Source organism: Anomalospiza imberbis, chromosome Z, assembly GCF_031753505.1.
Source record: "Anomalospiza imberbis isolate Cuckoo-Finch-1a 21T00152 chromosome Z, ASM3175350v1, whole genome shotgun sequence".
Classification (NCBI taxonomy): Eukaryota; Metazoa; Chordata; class Aves; order Passeriformes; family Viduidae; genus Anomalospiza; species Anomalospiza imberbis.
In genome coordinates, this window is record NC_089721.1 from 28,920,967 (window position 1) to 28,946,800 (window position 25,834).

Sequence of the window (25,834 nt, forward strand, 5' to 3'; positions counted from 1 at the left end):
TTCTCATCTTTTCTTTACCCTCAAAAAAATGATCAAACCTACAACTACTTGTGGATTCTGCTTTAAATCTGGAGAAAAGCAAAGGCACTGAAGGAAAACACTATAAACAAAGTAAGTACAGTCTTACACCTACTATGCAACAAATCAAATGAGATGTCTTCAACAAAAAGAGTTTTTTTAATGAGTTAGAATTCTAAGATTGGAACTGAAATCCTAAAGGTATGTTTTGGAAATTCATCACATGTTCATAAGTACTGAATTTAGAACCCTTACTTTTGAAGAAGCACATTCCAAAAGATCCTCCACTGCTTCAGCTAAAATTATGAGGCACAACCACCACCACATTGTATTTAGTCACATAAAGAAAGATTACTTTCATGAATACTTACCATGTTTGCTGTACAATAACTGCATGCTGCTGAGCTGGACATCAAAACTGTCATAAGCTCTGGACATTATATCTTCAATAGAGGTTTGTCCTACTTTGATTTCTGATAAATCACTACGACTTTTGCTTGTCATCTTAAAACATGTCAAAAAAAAAAAAAAAAACCAGCATAAATCACTTCCAAAAATATTCAAACCACTAATTCTACAAACACTTGTTCCTACCACAACACATGATTCAGTCCTCACTATAGGTCACAGAATCCTGCAACTGTCACAGCACAGCAAATACGTAAAATTCCTAGACTGATATTCCTAGCAAATATCTAAAATTCCAAAACAAAAAACAGAGTATTAACACCATTTCTTCCTCCAAGAAAGAAACAAAAAGCCAATTAAAATATATTACATACTATGTACAGAATAATTTTCTTTAATAAATGGCTTATACTTCAAAGTATAAAGTCCCAATCCCTTTGTAATCAGTAGAATAATCATTCAGAATTTTTATATGTAAAATATTACTGCACTAAACAATGCAGACTTGTGAAAGGTATTTCTGAATTCTGTTGAATTCAGTTGTGACACATTAGAGAGGAAAAGATTATTTGGACTGTTCATCATCAATGTCTTTCCTTTAGTATCAGTCAATATTTCTTTGATACAGCTTTGGGACTCCCATACTTCTTTGGTATTTTACATTTGTATGTGCCCTCCCTGATGTTCATCTCTGATGAAATGTGCCTGTCCTCATCCTTATATATCTAATAATTTTGGATTCATATTTGGCTTTGTCAAACCCATGTAATACTCAAAAGAACTAAAATAGGTGTAAAAACTAAATCTAAGACATAGCATTTATTTTTTAGTACTGCTGGACCCTAAGTACATTGTAACTTTTATGTTAAAAATAACTTGGAGATGCAAATTCAGAATGACTAAATTAATAACCCTATTTTTCTACTGAGACACAGTTTTAATTTTACATGCCATTTTTCCTCATGGGGCTTGATTTTTTCCATTATGCAACTAAGGGGGAAAAGATTATTTGATTTGTGATAAACATACACATTAAACAAACTACCCACCTTTCACTTAAGCATGTCACTCAAAGTGAATACAGAATTACTAGTCATATCCTGAGAGGCAACTAAATTTTCATTTATGATATTTCTATATTCTATTGAATCAGAGGAACCAATCTAGGAGTCACATTCACTACAAAAATTACTCATCTACTTCAGGAAAAAGAGGTCACACACACTGCAGTCTGATTTCGAAATGCGTTCTTCTACGTAATGCTTCCAGGAGTAATCTTGCATGGGTGGAAAAGGAGGTGGGCTATTAGATCTACAATTAGATCCAGAAGGCTGTCTCAAGCACACAAACAACTACAAAGTGCCAATCCTACAAACTGCCTACAAATGACCAATACTCAGAAGAGCTGGTGAAATTATTTGTCACTGAATTAACTTGCATTTACAACCAGATCACATAATTTTTAGTATCTACAGAGCAAGTTTATTCATTAATTCTACTTTCAGAAGCAATCCAACACATTCCTTTTAAACATGACCTATCGCGCAGACCTGCAATTGGACTGGAGCAGCATGGTACCACCATGCCAGGTGCCAGGCTGCAAGATGTGCCCAACTCATGCCAACACCATTCAGCACCAGTGAGCACACCTGTGGGAGGTGTGCCCAAGTAGACAATCCCTCTGTTTAGTGACATAGCTCAGGCAGGAGAGCAGCAGGTCAAGCTGACTGACAGCCATATGAATGAGAGCCAGTAAGTGCCAGGTGGACAAAAGCAATAGTGTGGCCAGCAGAACAAGGGAAGGGATTGTCCCCCTGTAGTTGGCACTGGGGAGGCTGCAGCTTGAATACTATAATTTATTTGGAGTTCCTCACAGCAACAAAGACATTGGGGTGATGGAAGATGTTCAGAGAAGGGCAACAGAGCTGGGGAGGGATCTGGAGCACAAGTCCTGTGAGGAGTAGCCAAGGGAGCTGGAATTCTTTCGTCTGAAGAAAAGGAGGCAGAGTGAGGCACTTACCTTAAAAATACCTGAAAGAAGCCTGTAGCTCTTGAGGATGAAGTTAGCCTCTTACCCCAAGAAACAAGCAACTGAACATGCAGAAAGAGCTTCAAGTTGTACCAGGGATGGTTTAGAATGGATATTAAGAAAAATTTCTTCATTGAAAGGGTTACCATGCACTGGAACAGGCTACCTAGGGACATGGTTGAGTCACTGAACCCAGAGGAATTTAAAAGCCATATAGACATGGCACTTAGGGACATAATTTAGAGGTGGACTTGGCAGTACCGAGTTAATGGTTGGACTTAAGGATCTTAAAGGTCTTTTCCAATCTAACTGATTCAGTAGTTCTGTGATCAATACAGGCTGCTGACAATGGGATTGAGAGTTGCTCTATGGAGTAGGGCCTGGGAGTGCTGGTGGATGAAAAGCTGGATCATCTAGAATCACAGAATAATGAGGTTGGAAGAGACCTCTAAGATAATGTCCAACCTATGCCCTAACACCTCACGAAGATTATAGCACCAAGTACCATGTCCAGTGTTTTTTTAAACAAATCCAGAGATGGTGATTCTACCACCTCCCTGGGAAGACAATTCCAGTACTTTATTATTCTTTCAGTGAAAATTTCTTCCTAATATCCAACCTGTACCTTCCCTGACGTAGCTTGAGACTGTGTCCTCTTGTTCTGTCAGTTACTGCCTGGTGAAAGGGACTGATCCCCATCTACAACCTCCCTTCAAGAAGTTATAAAGAGCAATAAGGTCACCTCTAAGCCTCCTCTTCTCCAGGCTAAACAACCCCAGCTCCTTCAAACGTTCCTCATAGGGCTTGTGTTCCAAGCCCCTCACCAGCCTTGCTGCCCTCCTCTGGACGCCCTCAAGCATCTCAACGTCCTTCTTAAACTGAGGGGCCAGAACTGGACACAGCACTCAAGATGCGGCCTCACCAGTGCCGAGGAAAGGGGAAGAATGACCTCCCTGCTCCTGCTGATCACACAATTCCTAATGCAGGTCAGGATGCCATTGGCTTTTTTGGCCACCAAGGCACATTGCTGGCTCATATTCAACCAGCTGTCGACCAGCACCCCCAGGTCCCTTTCCGCCTGAACACTGTCCAGCCACACTGTCCCCAGCTTTTAACGTTGTAGGGGATTTTTGTGGCCAAAATGTAGAAATCGGCACGTAGACTTATTAAACTTCATGCTGTTGGACTCTGTCCATCCATCCAACTGATCTAAGTCACTCTGCAGAGCCCTCCTTCCATCCAACAGATCAACACATGCTCCCAGCTTAGTGTCATCTGCAAATTTACTAATGAAAGACTCAATTCCCTCATCCATGTCGTCTATAAAAATATTAAATAGAACTGGTCCCAGTACAGGCCCCTGAGGGACACCACGGGTGACTGGCCGCCAGCTGGATGCAGCACCATTCACCACCACTCTCTGGGCCCGGCCATCCAGCCAGTTCCTAACCCAGCGAAGAGTGCTCCTGTCCAAGCCACAGGCTGCCAGCTTTTCCAGGAGTATGCTGTGGGTGACAGTATCAAAGGCCTTGCTGAAGTCTAAATAGACAACATCCACAGCCTTTCCTGCATCCACCAGACGGGTCACCTGGTCAGAGAAGGAGACCAGGTTGGTCAGAAATGCAGGCTGGACATAAACCCATGCTGACTGGGTCTGATACCATGGCCATCCTGTAAGTGCTGTGTGATAGCACTCAGTATGAACTGTTCCATTATCTTACCTGGTACTGAGGTCAGGCTGACTGGCCTGTAATTACCAGGATCCTCCTTCCTACCTTTTTTGTAAACGGGTGTCACATTGGCCTGGCAATGTGCACTCACAATCCAGGAAGCTAAACATATCCTGGGCTGCATCCAAAGCAGTGTGACTGGCAAGGCAAGGGTGGGGATTCTGCCCTCTACTCTGCTCCTCACCTGGAGTACTGCAACCTGTGGGACCAGGTCCACAGAAGGGCCAGAAAAGTTATCAGAGGGACAGAACACCTCTCCTCTAAGAAAAAGGCAGAGAAAGTTGGTGCAGCTCAGCCTGAAAAACAGAAGGCTCTGGGGAGACTTTTCAGTAGCCTTTCAGTATTCAAAGTGGGCCAAAAAGAAAGAATGGTAACAGACTTCACCAGGACTTGTTCTGACAAGTCAAGGGGTAACACTTTAAAACTAAGAGTAGATTTAAGGAATTTTCTTAAAATGAGAGTGGCAAGACACTGGCACTAGTTGCCCAGAGAGGAGGCAGATGCCCATCCCTGGGAACATTCAAGGTCAGGATGGACAGGTGGATGAGGAACCTGATCTAGTTTAAGATGTCTCTGTTCATTGCAGGGAGGTTAAACTCAATGACCTTTAAAGGTCTCTTCCAAGCCAAACCATTCCATAATTCGAACTGAAATCATATGTTCAGAAAGTAATTATGTGGAAATTACACAGAAAACTAACTATATTTAGCAAGATTTTAGGATTTGAAACAAGTTTTTGCTAGAACACAGACAGCAATCTAAACAGATAGTAAGGGGCAGAATCAATTTCACCCAGAATGCAAGTAAATAAAAAGTAAATTGCCTATACACATATAAGATGATTTATCCTGAAGAACACAAGTTAATCAATGAGTAAGAAGACTGCTAATAATATGGACAAAGTCTCTTCTATTTTATCTCAAAGTCTATTTCTTTTTTATAGTGATAAATTATAATTTTACATATCTCATGCAAGGGAAAAGTCAAAAAGATAAATCATTATCTCAAACATACCTTTCACCTCATCCAAGTTATCTCATCCAAATTATCTTAAATATTGCCAGTATGTTCACTTTTCTCATTTTAAAGTAAATTCAGTGATTAAAGGGTAAGTAATAATAATATGAAAAATAAGAATACCATTAATCATGTAACAAAGAAGTACACTATTTTATATTATAAGGCAATGTAAAAAATTACTAGACATTATCCATGTAGCAGTCCAAAGTATCAACAGTAATTTCATACTAGGGAAGGAGTATTTTCTATCAATTCTTTTGCAATGAACGAATCCACTGAGAAGAGTTCAGTAACTTTTACCTTGACTAGAAAGCACTTTAAAATAAATATCTAATAAATAAACTGCAAGAGGCACTCTTACTCTTGTAAGAGTAAGAGTAAGTACCGTAGTATTCTTCATTACCATAAAACTCAAATTAAGAAACTGTAAATCAGGTAAAAAGCTGAATTATTATTTTTGGTAAATTACTGCATTACATAAATACATACTTTAAAACTACCAAGATCCAGAAGTAGTAAATTTGATGTATGATCATAGAATCCTTTTTGCGGAACAATGATGTATGAAGCCATGAGGTTTATTTTGAGGTCAAGAACTTTCTGGGTTTCAATAATATACAACAAACCTGAAAAAACAGTACAATTATTAAATACAAACAAACAAAAGTAATTCACACAGAACCTATAGGATTAAAAGAAAGCAATAAAAAAAAAAATCTACTCTAATTTTAAACAAACTCTGTATGGTAGGTAACTAAGGTACACATGCTCTTCATATTTCTTCTGAACCATTCTTTATAGATACTCCTTAAAGAAGAATCAAGTAGATGAAATTATGATAGCAAATAGTGCTAACTGACAAGTATAGACAACAACATGACATATGCAAACTCAAAAACATTTCCCACTGAGCAGAGATGAAATGAGAAGAACTGGAATGTGAACTGCAACTTTGAAAATAATGAATTAACCCACTATGTTCCATAGATTGAGAAATTTAATTGCTCTAGAATTTCTTATTGGGAGTATCCAAATCCACTGGTCAAACTGTGAGTGTTTTTGATGCTGAAATACACAAGTTTACACTAACTCTGCTGACAAACATCTCCATTTTGAGATACCAAAGATATGCAAACATATGATCTTACAAAAATTAAGTTTAAAAATCATGCAATTAGTCGGGAAAATCAGACATTTATACTATTTGAGATCAAATTCTGCTTTTTTGCTCAGCTGAAGAGTGAATGGTGTTGCTTCAAGTTAGCTCTGGAAACTGCCTTATAATGCAGCTTCAACTCATTAAATATTTACAGCTTACAACAAGCTGATGATCACAGAAGTAGAGATAATGAATTATGAAGATGATAACATGACAGTAAACACATCTACTGGTAAGAAAACAATTAAAACTGTTACATTATCAAAGGTTGCACTGTCACAGGGGAGCTAGGCTAGTCAGTAAAGAACTGGATGGCAACTATATTTCAGGATTTGCAAGACAAAACAACTCAGAATAATAAGAAGAGTAGGATTTTATCAGTTTGCACTGCCTAGTTGAATTTGAGTGATGTGGAAAGGTCAAGTAAATATTTTCTTGTTTCTTTTATTTGGGAAAAAAATGTAGTGGAATCCACAAATCGAGCTCTGGTAAACCAAGCATTTCTAATGTATTTTAATGCTGAAAATTGTAACTACTCCAGTGTAGCAGGTTCCTTCAATTTTGCAGTTCACAGCTCCCCTGTATTTTCCAGCTACGTTCTATTGGTCTGTAGAAAAGTGTTAAGAACTCATTGTTGAGGACTGCAGGTCTGGACATATTAATTATATTTCTATGTTCCCATTTTTCTTATTCTACCTCTGAGATTAGCATAGTCTCCTGCAATAGAAGTATTCTGCAGATCCAATCTTTTTCCCCTGGCAATTCCCTAAGACTCAGACAAGATTTTACAAGCAATGTACTGCATATTTTTAGATATTCTCATCAAATTTTTCATTTGTGACTGGAAAAAGGTTTTAGGTTACTCTGGACAACACAGCATTCTTGTGAGGGTACAAACAGTGTTGGATATACCTCTACAGTAACAATATGCTCAAACTGTAATAAACACAGAGCATGATTTTGTATTTCCACAAAATATTAATTATGATCAACACCACTATATTTGGTGCTAATGAGCAGAAAACCAAGCATATTATATCTAAGCAAATTTTAAATTTTATCTCAGAAATCAACAATCAACTGTTGTATCAACATACTCAATATTGCTCAAGAAATTTCTGAAAGAAAAGACAAGCAAGTTGATCCATGTAATTCTGGTTAATCTGATATTAGTCCTTAATTAAACAGTTCACTCAAAGAAGAACTAATGAATAAAAATACCATTGATGTTTGATTTCCCTCTCAATACTAGCCTGATAGAAGCAATCAATTTAATAAACTTTTTGCTTGAGTTTTCTTTAGATCTTTATCACTTGAGTATTCAGATTTTTTTATATTTACAATTTAATTATTAATAGGTTAAGAAATTGTAAGACGTTTAAGAAAACATCCATTGTTTGTTTTTTTCCTTTTAAAAATAATTTATATATGAAATCTCCCCTCAGCATCCACTCCCATCCACAGAGACAGGACACTGTGCTGGACACATCTCTGATTTACAAAGCCTCAGACATCCTTACTGGAACAAATTAAGTCCACAGATCTCAGTGCTAGTCTTCACAGTATTCAACATTTGCATTCATATCTTAAAATACAAGATGTCTAGAGATAAACAGGATGAAATGAAAACTAGTGTAACAGCTGTAAATCTGAGCAGCTGTAAAGCAGATAAATACAGTTTGTATAACTTGAACTGAGTCAATGCAAATCAAAATCAGTATTTATCAAGGAAGTCAGAAAATCAAAAACACCTATGCAAAGGCATAATGTCCTGAAAAACACGAAATCTGAAAAGGATTCAGAGGTTAACTTAGAGGACTAAGATCTCAGAATCAGTATTTGAGGAGTAATAAATAACTAAGGCTTTTTACATATCAGATGAACAAAACAGAAGATGTAACAAACTCTTTTAACTCTGTATGGAGTAAAAATACTGAAACACTATCTGTGGCTTTGGAGCATATTTTATAAATAAGCAGAAATAGTTAAAAGAAATACAAACAGAGATGTTTATTGCAGTATGTCTATTCAATACCTAGAATAAACATACTACAATAAGACTGAAAAATTCAACTTGTTTAGGTGGTGTGTTAGAAAGCTATGACTTGAATGCACACATCTCCATAGGGAAAGATACACTCTTAGCATTCCTAAGATCTAGAAGCTGTCTGAGTGTGCCGTCAGAAGAGCATGCAGCACTTGCCTGTTGATGTTTTTTCACGGAATTCTTCAAGTTTCATCAGAGTTGCTGATGTCAATTGCTCTAAATGTACATCTTTTGGAGGTCTGAAGAAATCCACTAAGTTATTTACTGTCATCTGTTTAAAAAAAGCCATGGTAAATTTACTATTAAGTTGGACTTTTGAGGATTTATAGCTTATTCAAATATTTACTTACTGCATCATATACTATTTCCAGTGGTTGTGATTCTATTCTAATCCTCTGATCTGCTTTCTCATCCAAAGGGTTAGTCTCAAACATTATGCTTAAAAGTGAGGTACTGTCATCTGAATAGACCGTTCGAGAAGACAGGAGACGGGGTGTGCACTTTTCTTGAGACACTCCTGTAACTTCAAGAGAGGTAACTTTTGTTTCAAACCTGTAAAAAAATGTAAGTAGACTGTTCAGATGCAATATCCATCTGGCTAAGTACAATTACATGGTAAGAATATAAAAAATTAGATGGAAAAAAAAACAAATCACAATCCAATACAACACATTTCTACCCTACCTTAAGTATAAATAGCTTATTCTAAGGATATAATACATCCATCCATGTGTTAACTCTTTTCCATTTCATTATCTTTTGTGTCTACTGGTTGCCCCTGTCTAAATACAAAAGGGCATCCAAGTTATTTCCTTCACACATTTTTCATGAGGACAGGTGTCAGGGCAGGTAAGAGATTCTGCAAAGTTGTAGAATTCAAATGAGAATTTTTTAGTATGACTTCAGGAATTAGAAGGTGTATTTATAGTGGGAAACAGACATATAGCAGAGAGAAAGGGGTTCTGGTGCAGAGAAATAAAAGAAACAAAGATAAACAGTCTAATTACTCCAAGAGGTACTTTTTGGATCTTGGATTTTTTTTTCCAAGATGCTATCCACCTCTGTAACAGCTTCTCAGTTGAAGATTTTTTTATCTCCCAACTCTAAGAAAAATATTTCACTGTAAAAAATGTAGCGTTTTTTCCCCTTTTTTTTAGTACAACAGCATTGTCAGGGCCATTTGGATGCACAAGAGTACCAAGAGAAAACACTGATGCAAAATCTTAGAAAAAATTATACATAAAACTAATCAAGATCAATAGTATCCTAATATCATACATGTATTATACAACTCAAAGTAGAGGGAACAAGGTTTAAAACAGGAGGGTTACCTACTTCCAGAATTTTAAAGTCATTACATTTGAAATAAAATTGAAATATTTCAGTAGATGCTTTTCACCATGTACTCTGAGAGCACAAAACAAAGGAAAAATCATTAGTTACATCTTTCTTCCCCAAATCTTGAAGTGAACTGGGAACACAAGAACTTTCCAGTCATGTTAAATGCCCACAAACAAGTGGTTGCAAGATCACCTTGCTCAGGTTAAGTTTCAAAAGGAAACTTAACAGTCACTTTTCAAAGCAAATAACAAGTTAGTAACTGGATTGTTTGCACATAACAATGACAAACTGAAAAAAAAAAAAAAAAGAGTATATCCATATTAGCATAAAAAGCTCTGGAGATGCAGAGAATTCAATCATGGGAAGAGTATCCATGATTCATCCCTTAGCCGCAGAATGATTCCACTCCAAACCGCACAAGAAATGACACTTAAATACCATAACACAGTCTTAAAATGCCTACTAGTCATCATCATAATTTCATGAGAGGCAAAACCAGTTTGACAGAGAAAGCTCACCTTATTGCTTGTGCACCTGGTCGTTGGGTAAATACTGTACTCAAGTCAGCTAATGAAAATTCTATTAGCTTAGGAGTTTGCTGGTTTTCTCTTATTGATATCGACATGCTTAGTAAGTTCACAGAGAACTTCATGGCTTCATACTAGATATGCCAGAAAAACAACAACACAGAAATATAAAATACATTAGTATACATCTTGATACAGTTTAGGAAGAGATGAAGGCTACAACTAAGTTTGAAACTATTGCTTTCAGGCATAGCTTGTATCATAGCTGGTGTAAAAGTCTACAAAGAGGCAGGGCTAAATATGAGGGTTTTGTATCTTTACCACATTTTATGAAAATGACTCTCTGATGCTGAGGTAGAAAGCACCTTAGTATCTCATAGTAAGAGGACTTATCAGACTATTTCCAAAGAGTTCAAAATGTTACTCTTTCCCTGTACAATCCCTGAATCATTTCTTTCCTTATATAATCACTTATTCTACCTCATCTACTATCATTCATATTTTACATTACAGTGCACTTCCTGATCTTATTAAGATTCCCTAGAGCATTTTCTTAAAAAGCTTTTGAATATTGTAAGATAATATATGAATATACTTCAGTATTTATACTACAGTACACTACATCTTATTAAGATCTTATTAAGATTCCCTAGAGCATTTTCTTAAAAAGCTTTTGAATATTGTAAGATAATATATGAATATACTTCAGTATTTATACTACAGTACACTACATCTACGATCTTATTCTTGTTAGAGCAAAAAAAAAATTATTCTTTACTATTTCAGAATATCCAAAAGTAAGCTTTGTAGCCACTATACTGAAACTGCATCTAAGGATGCAGAAAACCAGCATGCAGTATCAGAACAATATTCAAATATAGAGAAAAAGCTTCATGTAATTTAAAAGTGATTTTGTATCATCTTTATAGATTTTTGTTGGTAGATAAAGCTACTGTTTGTTACCATATAGTCAGCTATGACTCACTGATTTTGGAAGGGTTGGATCCACAGCTGTTTCACTATATCCAATTGCTGCATAAAGTTTAGCCTTCTCTTCCTGTGTCATCAGTTCTTCAAGACCTGCCACATTTCAAGAGATTAGTTAAACTGAGTGTAGGTATCTGAAAATGCAAATACTGTTATACACTTTCCAGTGCTTGGTAGCTCTACAATATACAGTAGATATTGTCAACATTACTGTCCTGAATTAGTAGAAGAAAATATCCTGGAGTTTAAAGAGCATGCTTTAATATGCTCTTATAATTTTTCCTTACTTATTCTATTTCCTATCTTGCTAACAACAGAAGAAGCCTTTGAAATTTACTTTATATGTTCCATAATCTTTACTAGGTGCCTCATAAATCAAACATACACTGCATGAAATAGACAAATTTTAAAATGAATGCAAGTAAAAGTGTTTACATTCTGTTAACTTCTACTGTATTGAACACAGTTCAGAAGGAACTACAGAGGAGTTGTACAATTGTACAACCTCTATTACATGCAATTAACAATTATGTCAACAAAAGAAAAGGCTAAGAGAAAATGAATACAGCAATAATCTGATAACAAGTTCCACTGCTAGTACCTAGGACTCCAGATTCCTAGTAACAAAAGTAATAACAGTAAATTATCATACTTGAACCCTTTACTTCTTGGTTTTGTTCATCCTTTTTTTGACCCGACCAGCTCCATATCCAGCTAAACCAGCCACCAGAATTTTCATCATCTTGTTTTACTCCTGGCCTGTAGATTTTCAATCCAGCCTTAGTTGCCTTAAATTTTAAAAATATTCAGGTAAGTAATTTTCTTCATGCTTTTTTATTCATTTTTCTAAGAAAAATATAGACCAAGAGCAGCTCTAACATATCAGAACATCATTAGACAAGCATTAAAAAGGCAAAATGTTTTTATTTAGTTTCCCTTCTAGTCACTTTTTCAAGTACACAGTGTATTATGGACCAATTTTATTTTGCATAGTAACAACCACCTTTACAAAAAAACAGAGCATGTAAAAGGTCAATAAACATTTCTTACATAGCAGAATTCTCTCCAGCTTTCACCATATACATTATATGCAATGGCTTTCTAAAGAATAATTTAAAAATCATATGTAAGCGATTAAATGGCCATCACAGGCCAAATTTTATATTAGCCCTGTATTTTTCATTTCAAGATGGATACCCAAAGCAAGTTAAGAAGTATTTACTCTCATAATACAGTATTTACCCTAACTATTCCTGCACGTGATACATATAGTTAGAATAGTAAGGAAGCCCCTCCCTCCTCCCACACTCATTATTTCCACAAATAGCGGATGCCCTGTCTCATGCCAGTGATGATTCCAATACTGGATCGTCACAGAAAGTGTAGACTTTCTAAGTTGACCACTGAAAGTTTGTCATGGGGATGGCAAACAAAAATCAAGTGATCCAAGAGACAAATTTGTTCTCAGAACTATAGTCATCCACATAAGCTAACTTTCTTCGTGACTAATACAATCCAAAAAATACACAATCAGTTGCAGATAAGCCCTAAATTTAAAGACACTCTAGTGAAAGTGAGACAGGAATCCCTTCTCAGCATTCAAAACCCAAATATCTCTGCAACACAAATAGGAAAAAAGAGCTGACTATAAATCGGTACTCTGTAGGGACTTGTCACATCTACATACCTACTGGACAAAGGAAGGCAGGACTCACCACCAAAATGTAAAGGCTTCTGGATTTATACTATTGATTCACCTCAGAGAGATGATGCAGAATGTGAGCTTAACAACACAAAGCTACAAAAAGTTTGAACCAAGTCCTCAACAGTCCTCTTTATAAAAGTTACCATGTCATCAAGCAGAAGTTACAAAGTGAATCACCCAAAGGAAAAATGGATAGGCCTTAGATAAAAGGAGGTTAAGTCTGTGAAATTACAGATTTCTGGGATACTGAGGGGTTGGTGCTGAAGGACAACTGCCATGGAGAATAAGTGATTAAAGCTATGACTCTTTCACATGTCTGAGGCAGAAGCAGGCACCAGAACCCAGGGAAAGAAAGACTGCAGACAGAAGCCACTTCTGCAAAGATGAAGGAAAAAATCTGTTCAGTATAGGAACTACAAAAATTTGCTGAAGAATCCTATTGAACTTTCCCTCTCCTCCATTTACAGTGGTTTAGTAATCAATGCAGTCATAAACTTAATCAGCAAGGTCAACTATTTTGACTAAAACAGAGAACTACCTGAAAGGTGGGTGTAGCCAGGTAGGTCAGTCTCATAAGTAATAAGCAACGGAACATGCAGAAACAGCCTCAAGTTGTGCCAGGGAAGGTTTATATTGGCTGTTAGGAAAAGTGTCTTCACTGAAAGGGGTGCCAAGCAAAGCAACAAGCTGCCCAGGGATTTGGTTGAGTCACTATCCCTGGAGGTATTTAAAAGGCACATAGAGTGGTGCTCTGGAACATGGTTTACTGGTAGACTTAGCAATTTTCTGCTAACAGTTGAACTTGGTGATCTTCCACATCTTTTCCAATCTAAATGATTCCATGACTCTATCCTGTGTTCTTACTGAAGTAAATGCTAAAAGTCTGCCCTAGGTTGAAAGGATAACGTTTCTCAAGCTGATACAGAGACTTGATGCTTAGCTCACTGAAGCTACTATTTGGCACTTCAAACACTCATGATAAAAAAGCAAAAATGGTCTGACGTTTGGAATATAAAGTTCTGGCTACAAAGTTGCCTGAAAATCAGCACTGTGATCACAAACGTGATTTCTGAGGAGCTTGATTTCAAGGTCTGAATAAAAGTAAGCCCTTGAAATTCAACTCTTAGGTATGCTTTTAAGAAACAGAAAAGCTTCACAAACAGCAGGATCATTTGCCTGGCTTTAATCAGCCCACATCTAATGGGTGCTCCTTTAAATACTTGGCAGACCTAAGCTGTCAGGATACCGAAGCAGTAGCAGATTTGTCTCCTCTAAGTCCTTTGAATCCTTTTTCAAAGGTATGACCTGATAACAACACAGATGCGTCCCGACAGATAGATGGAGACAGAACACAGCTAGAATTACTGTGACCTGATTTTCAATACTTTGAAATATATTCAGATAATCAGCCAGCACATCTTTCAAGATGTGCTTCCAACATTTTTCAAATGCAAGACTTAAAGCCCAAACAACTGAAAATTCATTTTCTTACAACCTACATCTAAGTGTTACAGAAATGTATCTTAAAACTCAGGATTTGAAGGTAGTCAGGAATGCAATATGACATAACCTTTCATAAGCAGCATAATCACACTGGGAGAAGGAAGAACAAATCTAGATAGGAAATATTTCAAGATTTCCATCAACTTGCAAAAAGTTGAAGGAAAAAGATAAAAACAAGATAAACTATACACAAGATAAGATTATTCCAAAATCAAATGAGAACTAAACCAAAACCAAACCTTCCCCCAGCCCTTGAAAAGCACTCCAGTTTGGACAAACTGAAGGGGAGCAGTCATGAATATTTCTTCTGATTCTGTTAGAGTGTGGATAACGGTAACAAAAGCATTCAAAAGGGGGTGTATATACAGACAAATAGAAGGAAAAATCACATTTATAGATTCCTCTTCACAGTTTTGGGTTAGAAGCACAATATCTGTGACTGGAGCAATTGCATTTATACTATATTTAATATACTTCACATACCAAAAAAAAAAAAAATCTAATTGCTTTCAAGCACTGCTGTAAGTAGTAACCGAGCTTTATAAAGTTTAATTATTAATTACTGCCTTCTTTCAGATTGTAAACTTCTTATTCTGCTTACTTTTAGGTGCCTTAATTATTAATGGAGAAAGATCACAGATTTCAGAAAAGCTACAAATATTTCACTTCAATGTCCTAGAAAGATGCTCAGATACGATATATAAAACTAAGCAGTACATTAGCCTAGGAAAACCAAGGCTAACAAATTAAGCATAACTACTCAAGTCACATTATCTTGCTTAATTGCCATAATCTACTGAAATGTATTCTGCATTTGCTGTACCCAGAGTAACATTTGCAAACAGAAACACTGAATTTCTTTTCAAAGAGCCAACATACTACAGGTGACCACTCAATGTAACACAATATCATGAAAAAAAGGAATAAACTAATAGTCTAGGCTGTTGTGGGGAGGGACAGCTTTGGGTGTAAGCATTTCCAATTTTACTTCAGTCATCCTTTGGCTACATTTTCCACAGTAGATCTTTCCCACAGAAGTAGAAAGGGATTTATCTCAGATCAGTTATTTTGAAGAAAGAGTATATGGAGTCATTTAATTTTTGTTTAATTACAAGCTGAAAAACTAATCATGCCTTATAACAAAAAGCCATTAACAAGGAAAATTTAAAGACTGTTTGATACACAATTCAATCATCATAGCTAAAACGCGTCTGCCTAAAATCTCCACAAACTTATGTTTCAGTTATTCATAGACTCATTTAAATGATGCAATTTTACCTCAACTTCTGCTTGTTGCCTTGCTAAAGTGATGTTAAAAATATCCAAGGCCTTTTCGAATTCCTAGAAGAGAGATGAGAAATTATTTTTGACAATTCAACAACTGTTGCATTCCACAGCTCAGTTTTACAGGAAACGACAGCAAGCAATTCAATTCATGCAATCCAAGTTAATTTGCTCCACCTGAAAACTTGAACTTAACAGGCAGCTTAAGGTGGTGTGCTGCAAAAGAACAGCACACCACCTTAAGCTGTTTTTTTCTTGCAGTTTCTAATTTAAAGATTTACCTCATGTATTCATTAATACTACTAACAAAGAAAGGTAGTGACAAAGTTGCAAGTATGGTCGCTGAAAATTTTATTTTAACTTAGAAGTGATTCAGGAACATTTTAACATTGAAGTTTGAACAAGTATCAAGATGAACAATATTTAAGCCTTCAACAGAAAATTACTAACCTCCAACAATTTTAAGATTTCTTCACTAGGTTTTTTTGATGTTATCTTTGTTTTATACAACTCTTTATAGTTCTTCACTTGCTTCCTATGATGTGAAATATGTTCCCATGACCACATTTGGAGCTTAGGTTGAACATTTACTCCAAGGACACCATCAATAACATATTTCCACCTAAAAGCAAAGACAAATGTATATCTTATCTTTCTTTTGGTGTATTAAGGCTTTGCAGGCTCTCACTTAATACAAATTCAAGTTGCCAAGAGTGAAATCCCCTGACTAATAGCATACTTCTAATCAGCTGAGAAACCTAAGAATTTTACTTTTTTCCCCCCACACAAAGTTGACAGACTCCTGGTTCCTAAAATTCAAAGGAAACTGTGTTTGAAAAGTACCCACAAATCCATGCATGCACATGTGAGAATAACAAAAATATATTTGCAAGGAATCTTCTGAAAAGAAATCAAATCTTTGCCATCTGTGTCGCAAAGGTTTGCCTGTTTTTAGATAATAGTGATATTCTTGTAGAACTACCTAACATATAACAGGGGCTTTCAATTAAGCAAATTTATGATACAAAAATACTCTCAGACTTAAGTTCCTGATAACGGTCTTTAAGAGCGCAATCACAGGTTTTCAAATATTGTGTCCACAGCTTTGGTTTGAGGTCCTCATCAATGTCCTACAATACTAGCTTAAGAAAAAATAATAAAAACAAAAGAGAAGACTTCCTCTCAGTAGGAAATGAGTTCTAACCTTCTTAAGTAAGAAACAATTAATTGGTAATTATTTCAAGTTAATAACTAATAAATTATTTTCAAAGTCTAAGGTTGCCTACCATATCCTGGCGTTGTTGTGCACTGGAATATCAGGTCTGTATTTCCTATATGGCAGATTTCGAGTCATCATATCAATAGACTCAAGAAGCTCCATAACACTGAAGTACTAGGCAAACAAAATTCAAACCGAGCATTATTATCTTTCTGAGAACAAGTATCAAGCTTCTCTTGGAAGAGAAAAATCAGTTACAAAAAAAAACAAGACTAAGTTAATAGATTCTATATGTACACTATAAAATTTCAGACCACCTTTCTTATTCTGCAAACTAACTTTTTTACAACATTACATATAACTTCAGAAAAATAGTTTGTACCTGTGGCTTATTGAATTCAACAGTTATATCCTGTAAGTTTACATCTAGATCTATTTTCGGTGATGAAAAGTCAACATCAGATCGAGGATTCATAAGGAGCTTGGCTTTAGCTGAAATTGGGCGGAATACTAAAAAATACAAGTTGATATAAAAAGTGTAATTAAATTATTTAAGACTGAAATAAATTATACATATATTTACCTTAAATTTTGCCAGACTTAGTTTTAGAATGCTGGACTTGAAAAACATGAACTGCACCAACACAACTTAAAATAGAATACAATCTATACTCAATTTTCAGTTTCAATCTGGCAACATTTACGAAACAAAATTTTTGCAGAACACCACCACAAACTTTCCTGTACGCTGAATTACATGCAGGTGTTTCAATAAATAGTTTACATTTGTAACAAATGGAACCTTTTTTGGCTATGATACATTTATAGTACTAGACAGTTTGAAATATAGGATTTATTTCACTATAGGAACTCCTATTCCTTAAGATTTTTTTGTTATTGTTGCTGTCACACATGCTTTACTCTTCAATAAACTATACTCACAACAATGGTTAAAAACAAACATTCCATATTTCTAATTCCAAGCCCAAGTAAGCATGGAACAAAATTAATATTACAAGAAAAAACATTCAGAGGAGAAATATTTTATCTGTTCCATAGTTTGGCAATATCAGGCTTTTGAAGCCATGTTTAGTTCAATATTTTCATCTGTTTCAGTAATTGATCCAACAGCAAAAATTTTTGTATTATCTGAGTTTGTCTAAATCATGTTTTTTTCAAATATGGTTTCCTTCATCTCAGCAAAAATACTGATATATTACCTACATATCAAATATTCCAAATTCTCTGAAAGGTTCATACTAGTGGAAACATGCATTTTTGCAAGAAGAAACCATGAAACTTTTAGCTACACCTTTATATGGTAGCATTTCAATTAATTTTCTCCCTGTATTTAGCTTCCTAAAGTCCATTTTTTATGGTTCTTATACATAAGTATAATGTTTCTACTTACATGAGGTTACAAAATTAGACTTCATGCTTATTGCCTTCCTATCAACGTCTGAGACTTTTAAAGATTTGCCCCAAACAGAACCAAATTTTCATTTACCACAGTAAAGCATCACGGGCAGCATTTCTGATGGCACTGCTGAATTTTAAGAGTGTAAATCTTGAATCCTAAGCTTTACATAAACCCATTTTGAACTTACTACATAAAGACTTAAACAACTTATAATGTCTAACATTTTTTTCCTTGCAAAAAGAATCAAATCCAGCAACTAAAAAAGATGGGTAAGGAATCAGAAGGAATTAATTACTAGATAGCTCTCTGTCAGTCAAAATAGAGACTCTTGTAGGGGAACGTAGCAGCTAAAACTGACAGTGCCTTTTTTAACCCTGGATATAGTAAACTGAGGACCTTCCTGCTGGAGAACAAGCCATTTCCAAGGCCATTCAGACTTGTGAACAGTTTCTAAACAGTCACACAGATGCACATGATAAACACAAACCATGTATTTTCCATACAATGGAAAGCAAACTATCATCATGTTTGAGTGATGCCAATGTGATTTTCAGGCTTAAGTAAGTGTCCTGGGGTGACAGGACATTTTCATGCTTTGTATCCCAATCGTGTATTCCTGTTCCCGTGCTCTCAGTTTGTTTTGTCTATAGCCGTGTCCCTCCCCCGGCTGCCTGCTCTGGCTTGCTGCTGCTAGCTTTAGGCCCTCCTGGACTGGTGAAAACGTTTGTTGTCATCTCGGGCTGTTTTTTCTTGTGTTGGGGAGTGTTTTTTGCTCTTGCTTAATAGACAAGTTTTTTTCACTTTTCCTCCGAGGAAATTCCTCCCAAACCTGGTGGGGGGGAAGGGGAGGAGTTGTGGAGGTTTGTTTCCTTTAAAGGGCTCCTTTGGAGATTTTCCCCTAATTTGTCCTAAACCAGGACAAATATTTTTGGTGGCCCGTACAGGGACAGTCGACCAGACAAAGTGGAAAAAACTTGTAAAAATATTTGCTTGGGCAGTCTGCTGAGGAGGGTGCTGAGCTTCTCTGTAATGCAGACTTCGGAGTTCCTTGACGTTCCCAAATCAAGGTCCGAAGCAGGTCCGATGTCTTCAGGGAAGGGGAGGAAGGAAGGAAGGGAAAAACAAAAATAGAAAAATGGCAAAATAAGGCAAGCAAAGAAAAAACAAAAAAAAAACAAGAGAGCAGAGCAAGCAAAGCGGGCCTACACCTAGCAGCAGCAAGCCAGAGCAAGCAGCCGGGGGAGGGACACGGCAATAGACAAAACAAACTGAGAGCACGGGAACAGGAATACACGATTGGGATACAAAGCATGAAAATGCCCTGTCACCCCAGGACAGTAAGTAATACTCAAAGCAATATAACTTGCAATAGTTCCACTAAAAAAAAGGAAATTAACGTTTCAAAGTTGTGTGATTACTATTTCCACCTCTTATGGAAAAAAAGATACTTTGCATAAAGCAGGTGACCTCAAAAACATACTCAAACTAATATGAATTCACCAAACCTACACAGTGTGTATGTTACTGCTAAACTTCTTAAAGAAATTAATCGATGGATGTTAACAATGAGAATCTATGTACTACATTCCATTAGAATGATACATGACTCAAGACTCACTCTTATCAAGGCTTTTTCTATTTAACTATACTATAGTTACATAAAAACTGTTCACTGTTAGAAAGACAGTTACTCTTCCAGGCTTAAACTGCACTCCTTAGTAAGATTTTTGAGTAACAGCCAAAGTGACAACCTCTGAGATCCAGCAAAAAATATAATTAAAAATTAGTATTACAATTAAATAACACTTACCAAAATCATAACCATCTGGAATCATGTTGTGGCTGGCAACTCCCTGTTTTAAGTTAACCTACACACACAATGAAGTGAACAGGAAGTTGCATTTCTATTTCCAGATAAAGTTTTAAGTACAAAATGTTAGCATTTTTAAACAGTTCTCAGATAATACCTCTGACCCAAAGCAAAATTGAAAATACTCATCTCTGTTTTAAACAGAATGGTATGTCTATATTTAGCTAATAAAATAAAATTGAATAGTGGTAAGATGACCATCAATTGTCTAAATTCAGATACTCACAGAAGACTGTTTTTTTTAACTTTCTCAGATAAGCATTATACTTCCATCACATAAAAGCCTTAACATATACTGTTTTTTCCTAAAACCACTTTTAGTTACAAACAATTCCCCAGGACATTGACATAAAAAGAAGCAGACCTGAATGTGAAGCATGTTCTCTGCTTCCCAGTTTCAACTAGAAGACTAGATAAACTATCTTACCAATGATTCATCCCAACCACCACGGTAGAACATCTCTGATTTCACATTCCAATAAGCAAAAAGGTTATCCAGTCGCACAAGCTGTAAACACAACAGAACATATGTATTGGTATCTACAAATTTTAGATTAATAATTTGGATTTCACAAAGTCTGGATGAATTAAAATATTCAGAATGTTACTTTTGCTATACAGCCTACACAGTTACAAGTTTTCTTGATCTTACTTTCTGAAACTCTAATGCATCTTGTTTTATTAGCAATTCTTTATTTATCATACAGTCTATACTGTACCTTGTGGAACAATTTGGCAGTTTCATCATGTAAACATGGATTCCAATTCTTATCTGAGGTCTGAAATGAGAATTAAACAAAAATACTCCAATATCTGTAGTTCACCAACATGTTTTAAGTACAAAAAAAGAAAGTAATATCATCATAACTAAATACCATGGAAAATAATGGAATACAATTTTCTGATTTAAGATGATTAATTCATTACTTTAAGCGAAAACTTGAAAAGGCTAATTCCCCCAAAAATATGTACATGTACGTATTCTGATAGGCTGCACACAAGAATCAAAGATACTTTAAGATTCTGTTTTCAGTATTGCAAACTGTTTTCCTTTACACCAATAATATTTTTAGGCAGGCTCTTTGGACAGAGATAAACAAGGGACTGAATTCTTTTATAACTCTGGAAGCAATTAGTTTTAGTTTGAGCCTACAGAAGACCCTTTAATGTGCTAGGAACAAGCATTCACAAAATCACCATTTCATTCAAGAAAGTAACATTTACTTAAGACATATTTTCTTTAAGACTAGCAGTTAGACAGCAAAAACTATTGAATCACAGCAACTCAGCACAATCAACATACTGCTCCTACTACACTGTCTTCCAGAAAAAAAAATTTCATACCATCTTGTGATTACTAATCTTAGCACCTTAAAGTGCAGCTCACAGATCAAAAAAAATTAGCTCCAGTTGAGAAAAAGATGTCATTTTTTTCCCTTTTTTCCTTTTTTTTCCCTTTCCCACCACTCTCTGTTATCAGGCAGTAACTTCCTTTCTTGGAGCTCAAGTCACTTTCAGTAAAATATTCAGAATGAACAGCCCAAATCCAGCAAAGTGTATTGGAAATCACAAAAAACAGCAGACAAAGAATAAGAATTCCCTCCTAAAGATCTATTTTAATGCTACCATTTTATCTTTAATGGCACATCCACCACAGTATTTATGCTGAATTTGATAAAGCAAGTAGTTACCACTGTGCACTGCTGATGATTACAGGTGTATTTTCCATTAGACAGTATGTTACCATAAAGCACAACACACAAAAGCACAACTTCACCTATTGGTATATATTAATATGTTTTTCAGATAAAAGGTGAGATATAAAATTACCTGCAAACTTAGATTCTGAAGTGAAATCCCAAATGACAAGGGGTTGTCACGATTTGTGATCTAACAGAACACAGGAAAAGACAAAAAAAATTATTATTTCATACTCTATAAGCATATGTTTGTTTCTTTTTAATCAAACTAATAAAATTCCACAACTTTACTAGTATTCTCTCAAAATGAAAAGCAACTAGAAGAAATCAGACAGGTTCCCAATTTCATGTTACAGTGCACAACCCCTTACTCTAAGATAAACAGAAGTACTTACATCATCTTCATAGCGAATATGGATGTTAGAAATTTTCAGCTGAAGATTTTTGATGACCTGAGTTACTAGCTTTTCTACAAAAGTGTCTTGTTTCTCTTCTTTTACTTTATCTATGTTAAAGGAAAACAATTTAATAATTTGTTTACATTTCAGTATTTTTTAAAATTAGACAAAATCCATAACTTTAGCATGATAAGTGTTTGAATTTTCTATTACATTGTACTCCAGTTGTATAGAAACATGTTTGCTCTGTATAATCTGCAACATTTACATTCTCAGATTAGAAGGTTTCCTAGCTTTATTACCTGCAGAGTGAAGAATCAGGTAGTTCAAAAGTATGACCAGCACCCATCAGTAGTCTAGGTGAGCAAATCATATTTCTGGGAAGTACCAGAAATTGAATTTAAAGATAAGAATGTAATGAAGAACAGATTGAAACAAACCTTTAAAAAGCTGTATTAGTAAAAATGCTTTGATACTGGAAACACACTGCTTCTCATGAAAGAGGAAAGAAAATGTCAGGCAACATATGATACAAAAGCAGTATTTCAAAAGCACAATTTATATCAGATCACATCAACACTCAAACCTTTTTATTTTCAGAATGCTGGTTCTGCAATACTGATGGCAATTATACCTAAAAAACTGTAACTAATAAGTTTTTAGGTAACAAGGAAAAAACAAGAATCTAGAACACATTGACAAAGTCTGCATCTTTCTGGATTAAGGTAAAGAAAGAAGCAGCATCACTTTCAGCAGCTTTTCCCACTCTTACCTCGGTCAGCTATCTTCTGCTTTGCTTCTTCTATCCTCTGCAATTCCCTTTGTCTTGCTTCCAAGAGCTGCCTGGCTTCTTTTTCAGCATCATATTTTATGCCTAAACACATAATGTAAAAATGTATAATACCAAAAAGCCTTATATATTGTTTTTAAAGATACTGTTTCAAAAGCTGAAATTTTTACATTTTTGTAACAGTCACATATAACAGTTACATAGCAAAAAAAATTAGGTGATTAAATGTAAATTACTGAAAGACTTCCACTCCATTATTTAACTGTAATTGCTAAAAGTATCTGCTAAGAATAAAGCTCATGAAAACATTATCAACCCATTCCAGATAATTCTGAAATCCAGAAGTGACCAATCTATAGTCACTTCTTCCTATAAATTAACTTACTGGCTGTGGGCACAATAAGCAAATAAACTCCATCAAGGACTGCCTCAACAGGTTGAGTATAAAGGTTTTGCCATGGAATCTGTAGGTTAAGTTGACCTACAAACACAAAAGGTTGAAGTATACAATTAAAGAGTTGACTGGAAAAGAAATGCAAAGATAATTCATATTAAACACAAAATCTCAACAATTATTATACTGGATAGAAAATACCCCAGTGCACCAGAGGCAAAAGATGCCTCAGTTGGGTTGTATTTTCTTACACAATACACAAACAACATGAGAAGCTGCTCTGCAAGCAGAACTATCAAGTCTACAATCTTTCCTTATTTCCTTGAATTACATTCCTCCTTCTTAACAGCAATGTCTCCCTCCTTGAAAATCCACTGCAGCACCCTCAGAAACAAGAAAAGCATATGGGCAGCTTATACATTATCAGTCATAAATACTAGGTTTTGTGAACACAGGAAGCATGAGGTTACAGTGCCTCCCAAAGCAAATTTTAATAAAATACTAAATCACAGAAAACACATTATTCCAGGGTCAATTTAAAGGAAGCATAATGGCTTTAGACTTAGTTTACTTTAAGAAACCACTTTTACAAAAAAATCAACTTGCAACAAGAAAACCTTTTATATTAGCAAAAACAAGGAAGGAAGGAAATGAAAAAGCAGGTGGAAGGTAAAAATCAGTTGTGGAGTCTTGTTAAGACAAGGAATGAAATCCAGCTCATATTTGCTGTGTTGAGCTATTTTCTCATTAATATTGAGGTGATCAAACAAGACACCAATGTACTTTATTGTAAGGAGCTTCCTCAAAAAGTTTATTTTCAGAAGAGACAACTTTAGAGTGTACAAAGTATACAAATCAACAAACATATGGAAATTACTTGCTTAGAATGCCTAAAGTCACTTGCAAGGAAAGGTAGTACTTTGAGAAACTCCTGCATGTGTACAAGATAAAATGTAACTTACTAATATGTCCTGCTTTAACTTTAAATGGCACATCCAATTGACTCTGAAAGAAAGATTTTTAGAAAATTTAAGCTTAATTCAGCAACTTGTGAAATGTTCCAATGCAGGAAAAGGTATCATGATAACCTTAACACTCTTACCTGTCAACCTCATAAGAAAAAAAAAAAAAATCAGTATAACGGATAAGCAAGCATTTGGTTACCAATTTAGACTGTTATGCTATGTTAGGCTAAATACATTCCCAAAAACAAAGTCCTAGCTTCATGAGCTATAGAAAAAAAAAGTCAGTATTCAGTATTTCATTTCAGTATTGCTAAAAGCACATTGACCTAAGCACATTCTTCTAGCAATTGCTGAGAGCTCTCTTAGGGGGAAGAAAAATGCATATACTTTCCCCTTTAAATTTAATCTCAAATTAATCAGATTATCTATATAGGAGCAGAGAAAGCAATCAGTAAGCTTCCACTTAAAAGAAAGTGTATCCTAAAATAAGAACAAAAAAATGAACATTAAACCCATTAAACACATAAAACATAGATCAGGAATAATTTTTGTAAGTATTACTGTTATTTTCACTAGCTTACCAGTGCATTTTCTTTTATTTCCAGATTTTTCAGTGCTACAGCTCCTAAAAGAAAAGAAGCCAACAAGAAAAACTGGAATAAGCAAAGTGGTACACACCGCAAGTCCCAAAGTTTTAATCTGTGGGTTACAGAAGCCTAGAAGATAAGGGGCCTAATGTATGTCTCAAACACCAACAGAGGATAGCAGTGGAGTCAATCAAGATTACTTAGTAAGAACATGCCACGAGAAAGAACAGGATGTGACAAGAGAAGGTGGCCATACAGACATAAGCCAGAATTATTCTTGGACAAAGGTCTATATTCTGGCTCCTGAAAAAGAGCATAAGCAAAGGAATGACAACAAGAAGCAGGCATGGACTGTCAACCTCAGGTCAATCCAGTAAGGAGGGATAAGAACCTCCAGAGATCCCTAAAGGCCTCTGACCCATTCCCAGAAAGGTCTAGAAGAATGAACTGCAGATAGTAACACATTTTCATAGTAAACAAGCAAATTAGCTCCATGGCACAAAAATCTTAACTGTATAAAGATACCCAGAATCAAACCTGGACACACATGTGCCCTAGGACCCTGGACACGCCATCAGCTGCACTGACGCTGTAGTCAGGACTGCTGATGTTCCTTCCTTTCTTTCTCTGTACCACGCTTTAATCTCTGTATCTCTCTCTCTCCTCTCTTTCACCCATCCCTTACCCAAGGCCTACCACCATACCCTATGATCATACTGTGTTTACCACCATA

The 25,834-nt window shown here is 35.6% G+C and overlaps 1 protein-coding gene across 6 annotated transcripts in view; it reads right to left on the reverse strand.

Moving 5' to 3' along the window:
- VPS13A (vacuolar protein sorting 13 homolog A) overlaps positions 1-25,834 on the reverse strand; it is a 109,412-nt gene that overhangs the window by 76,183 nt on the left and 7,395 nt on the right. For all 6 annotated transcript variants that reach the window (XM_068175866.1, XM_068175865.1, XM_068175864.1 and 3 more), the window contains exons 2-21: positions 25,096-25,139; positions 24,512-24,554; positions 23,541-23,636; positions 23,138-23,239; positions 22,363-22,472; positions 22,098-22,157; positions 20,987-21,046; positions 20,695-20,775; positions 20,208-20,265; positions 17,360-17,487; positions 17,045-17,151; positions 16,209-16,380; positions 15,753-15,815; positions 11,919-12,054; positions 11,265-11,359; positions 10,271-10,413; positions 8,762-8,963; positions 8,568-8,682; positions 5,695-5,831; positions 390-522 (exon numbers count right to left, since the gene is read on the reverse strand). In XM_068175866.1, coding sequence (XP_068031967.1) covers positions 390-522; positions 5,695-5,831; positions 8,568-8,682; positions 8,762-8,963; positions 10,271-10,413; positions 11,265-11,359; positions 11,919-12,054; positions 15,753-15,815; positions 16,209-16,380; positions 17,045-17,151; positions 17,360-17,487; positions 20,208-20,265; positions 20,695-20,775; positions 20,987-21,046; positions 22,098-22,157; positions 22,363-22,472; positions 23,138-23,239; positions 23,541-23,636; positions 24,512-24,554; positions 25,096-25,139 — 2,085 coding nt within the window. The remainder of the gene's footprint in view (positions 1-389; positions 523-5,694; positions 5,832-8,567; positions 8,683-8,761; positions 8,964-10,270; positions 10,414-11,264; positions 11,360-11,918; positions 12,055-15,752; positions 15,816-16,208; positions 16,381-17,044; positions 17,152-17,359; positions 17,488-20,207; positions 20,266-20,694; positions 20,776-20,986; positions 21,047-22,097; positions 22,158-22,362; positions 22,473-23,137; positions 23,240-23,540; positions 23,637-24,511; positions 24,555-25,095; positions 25,140-25,834) is intronic.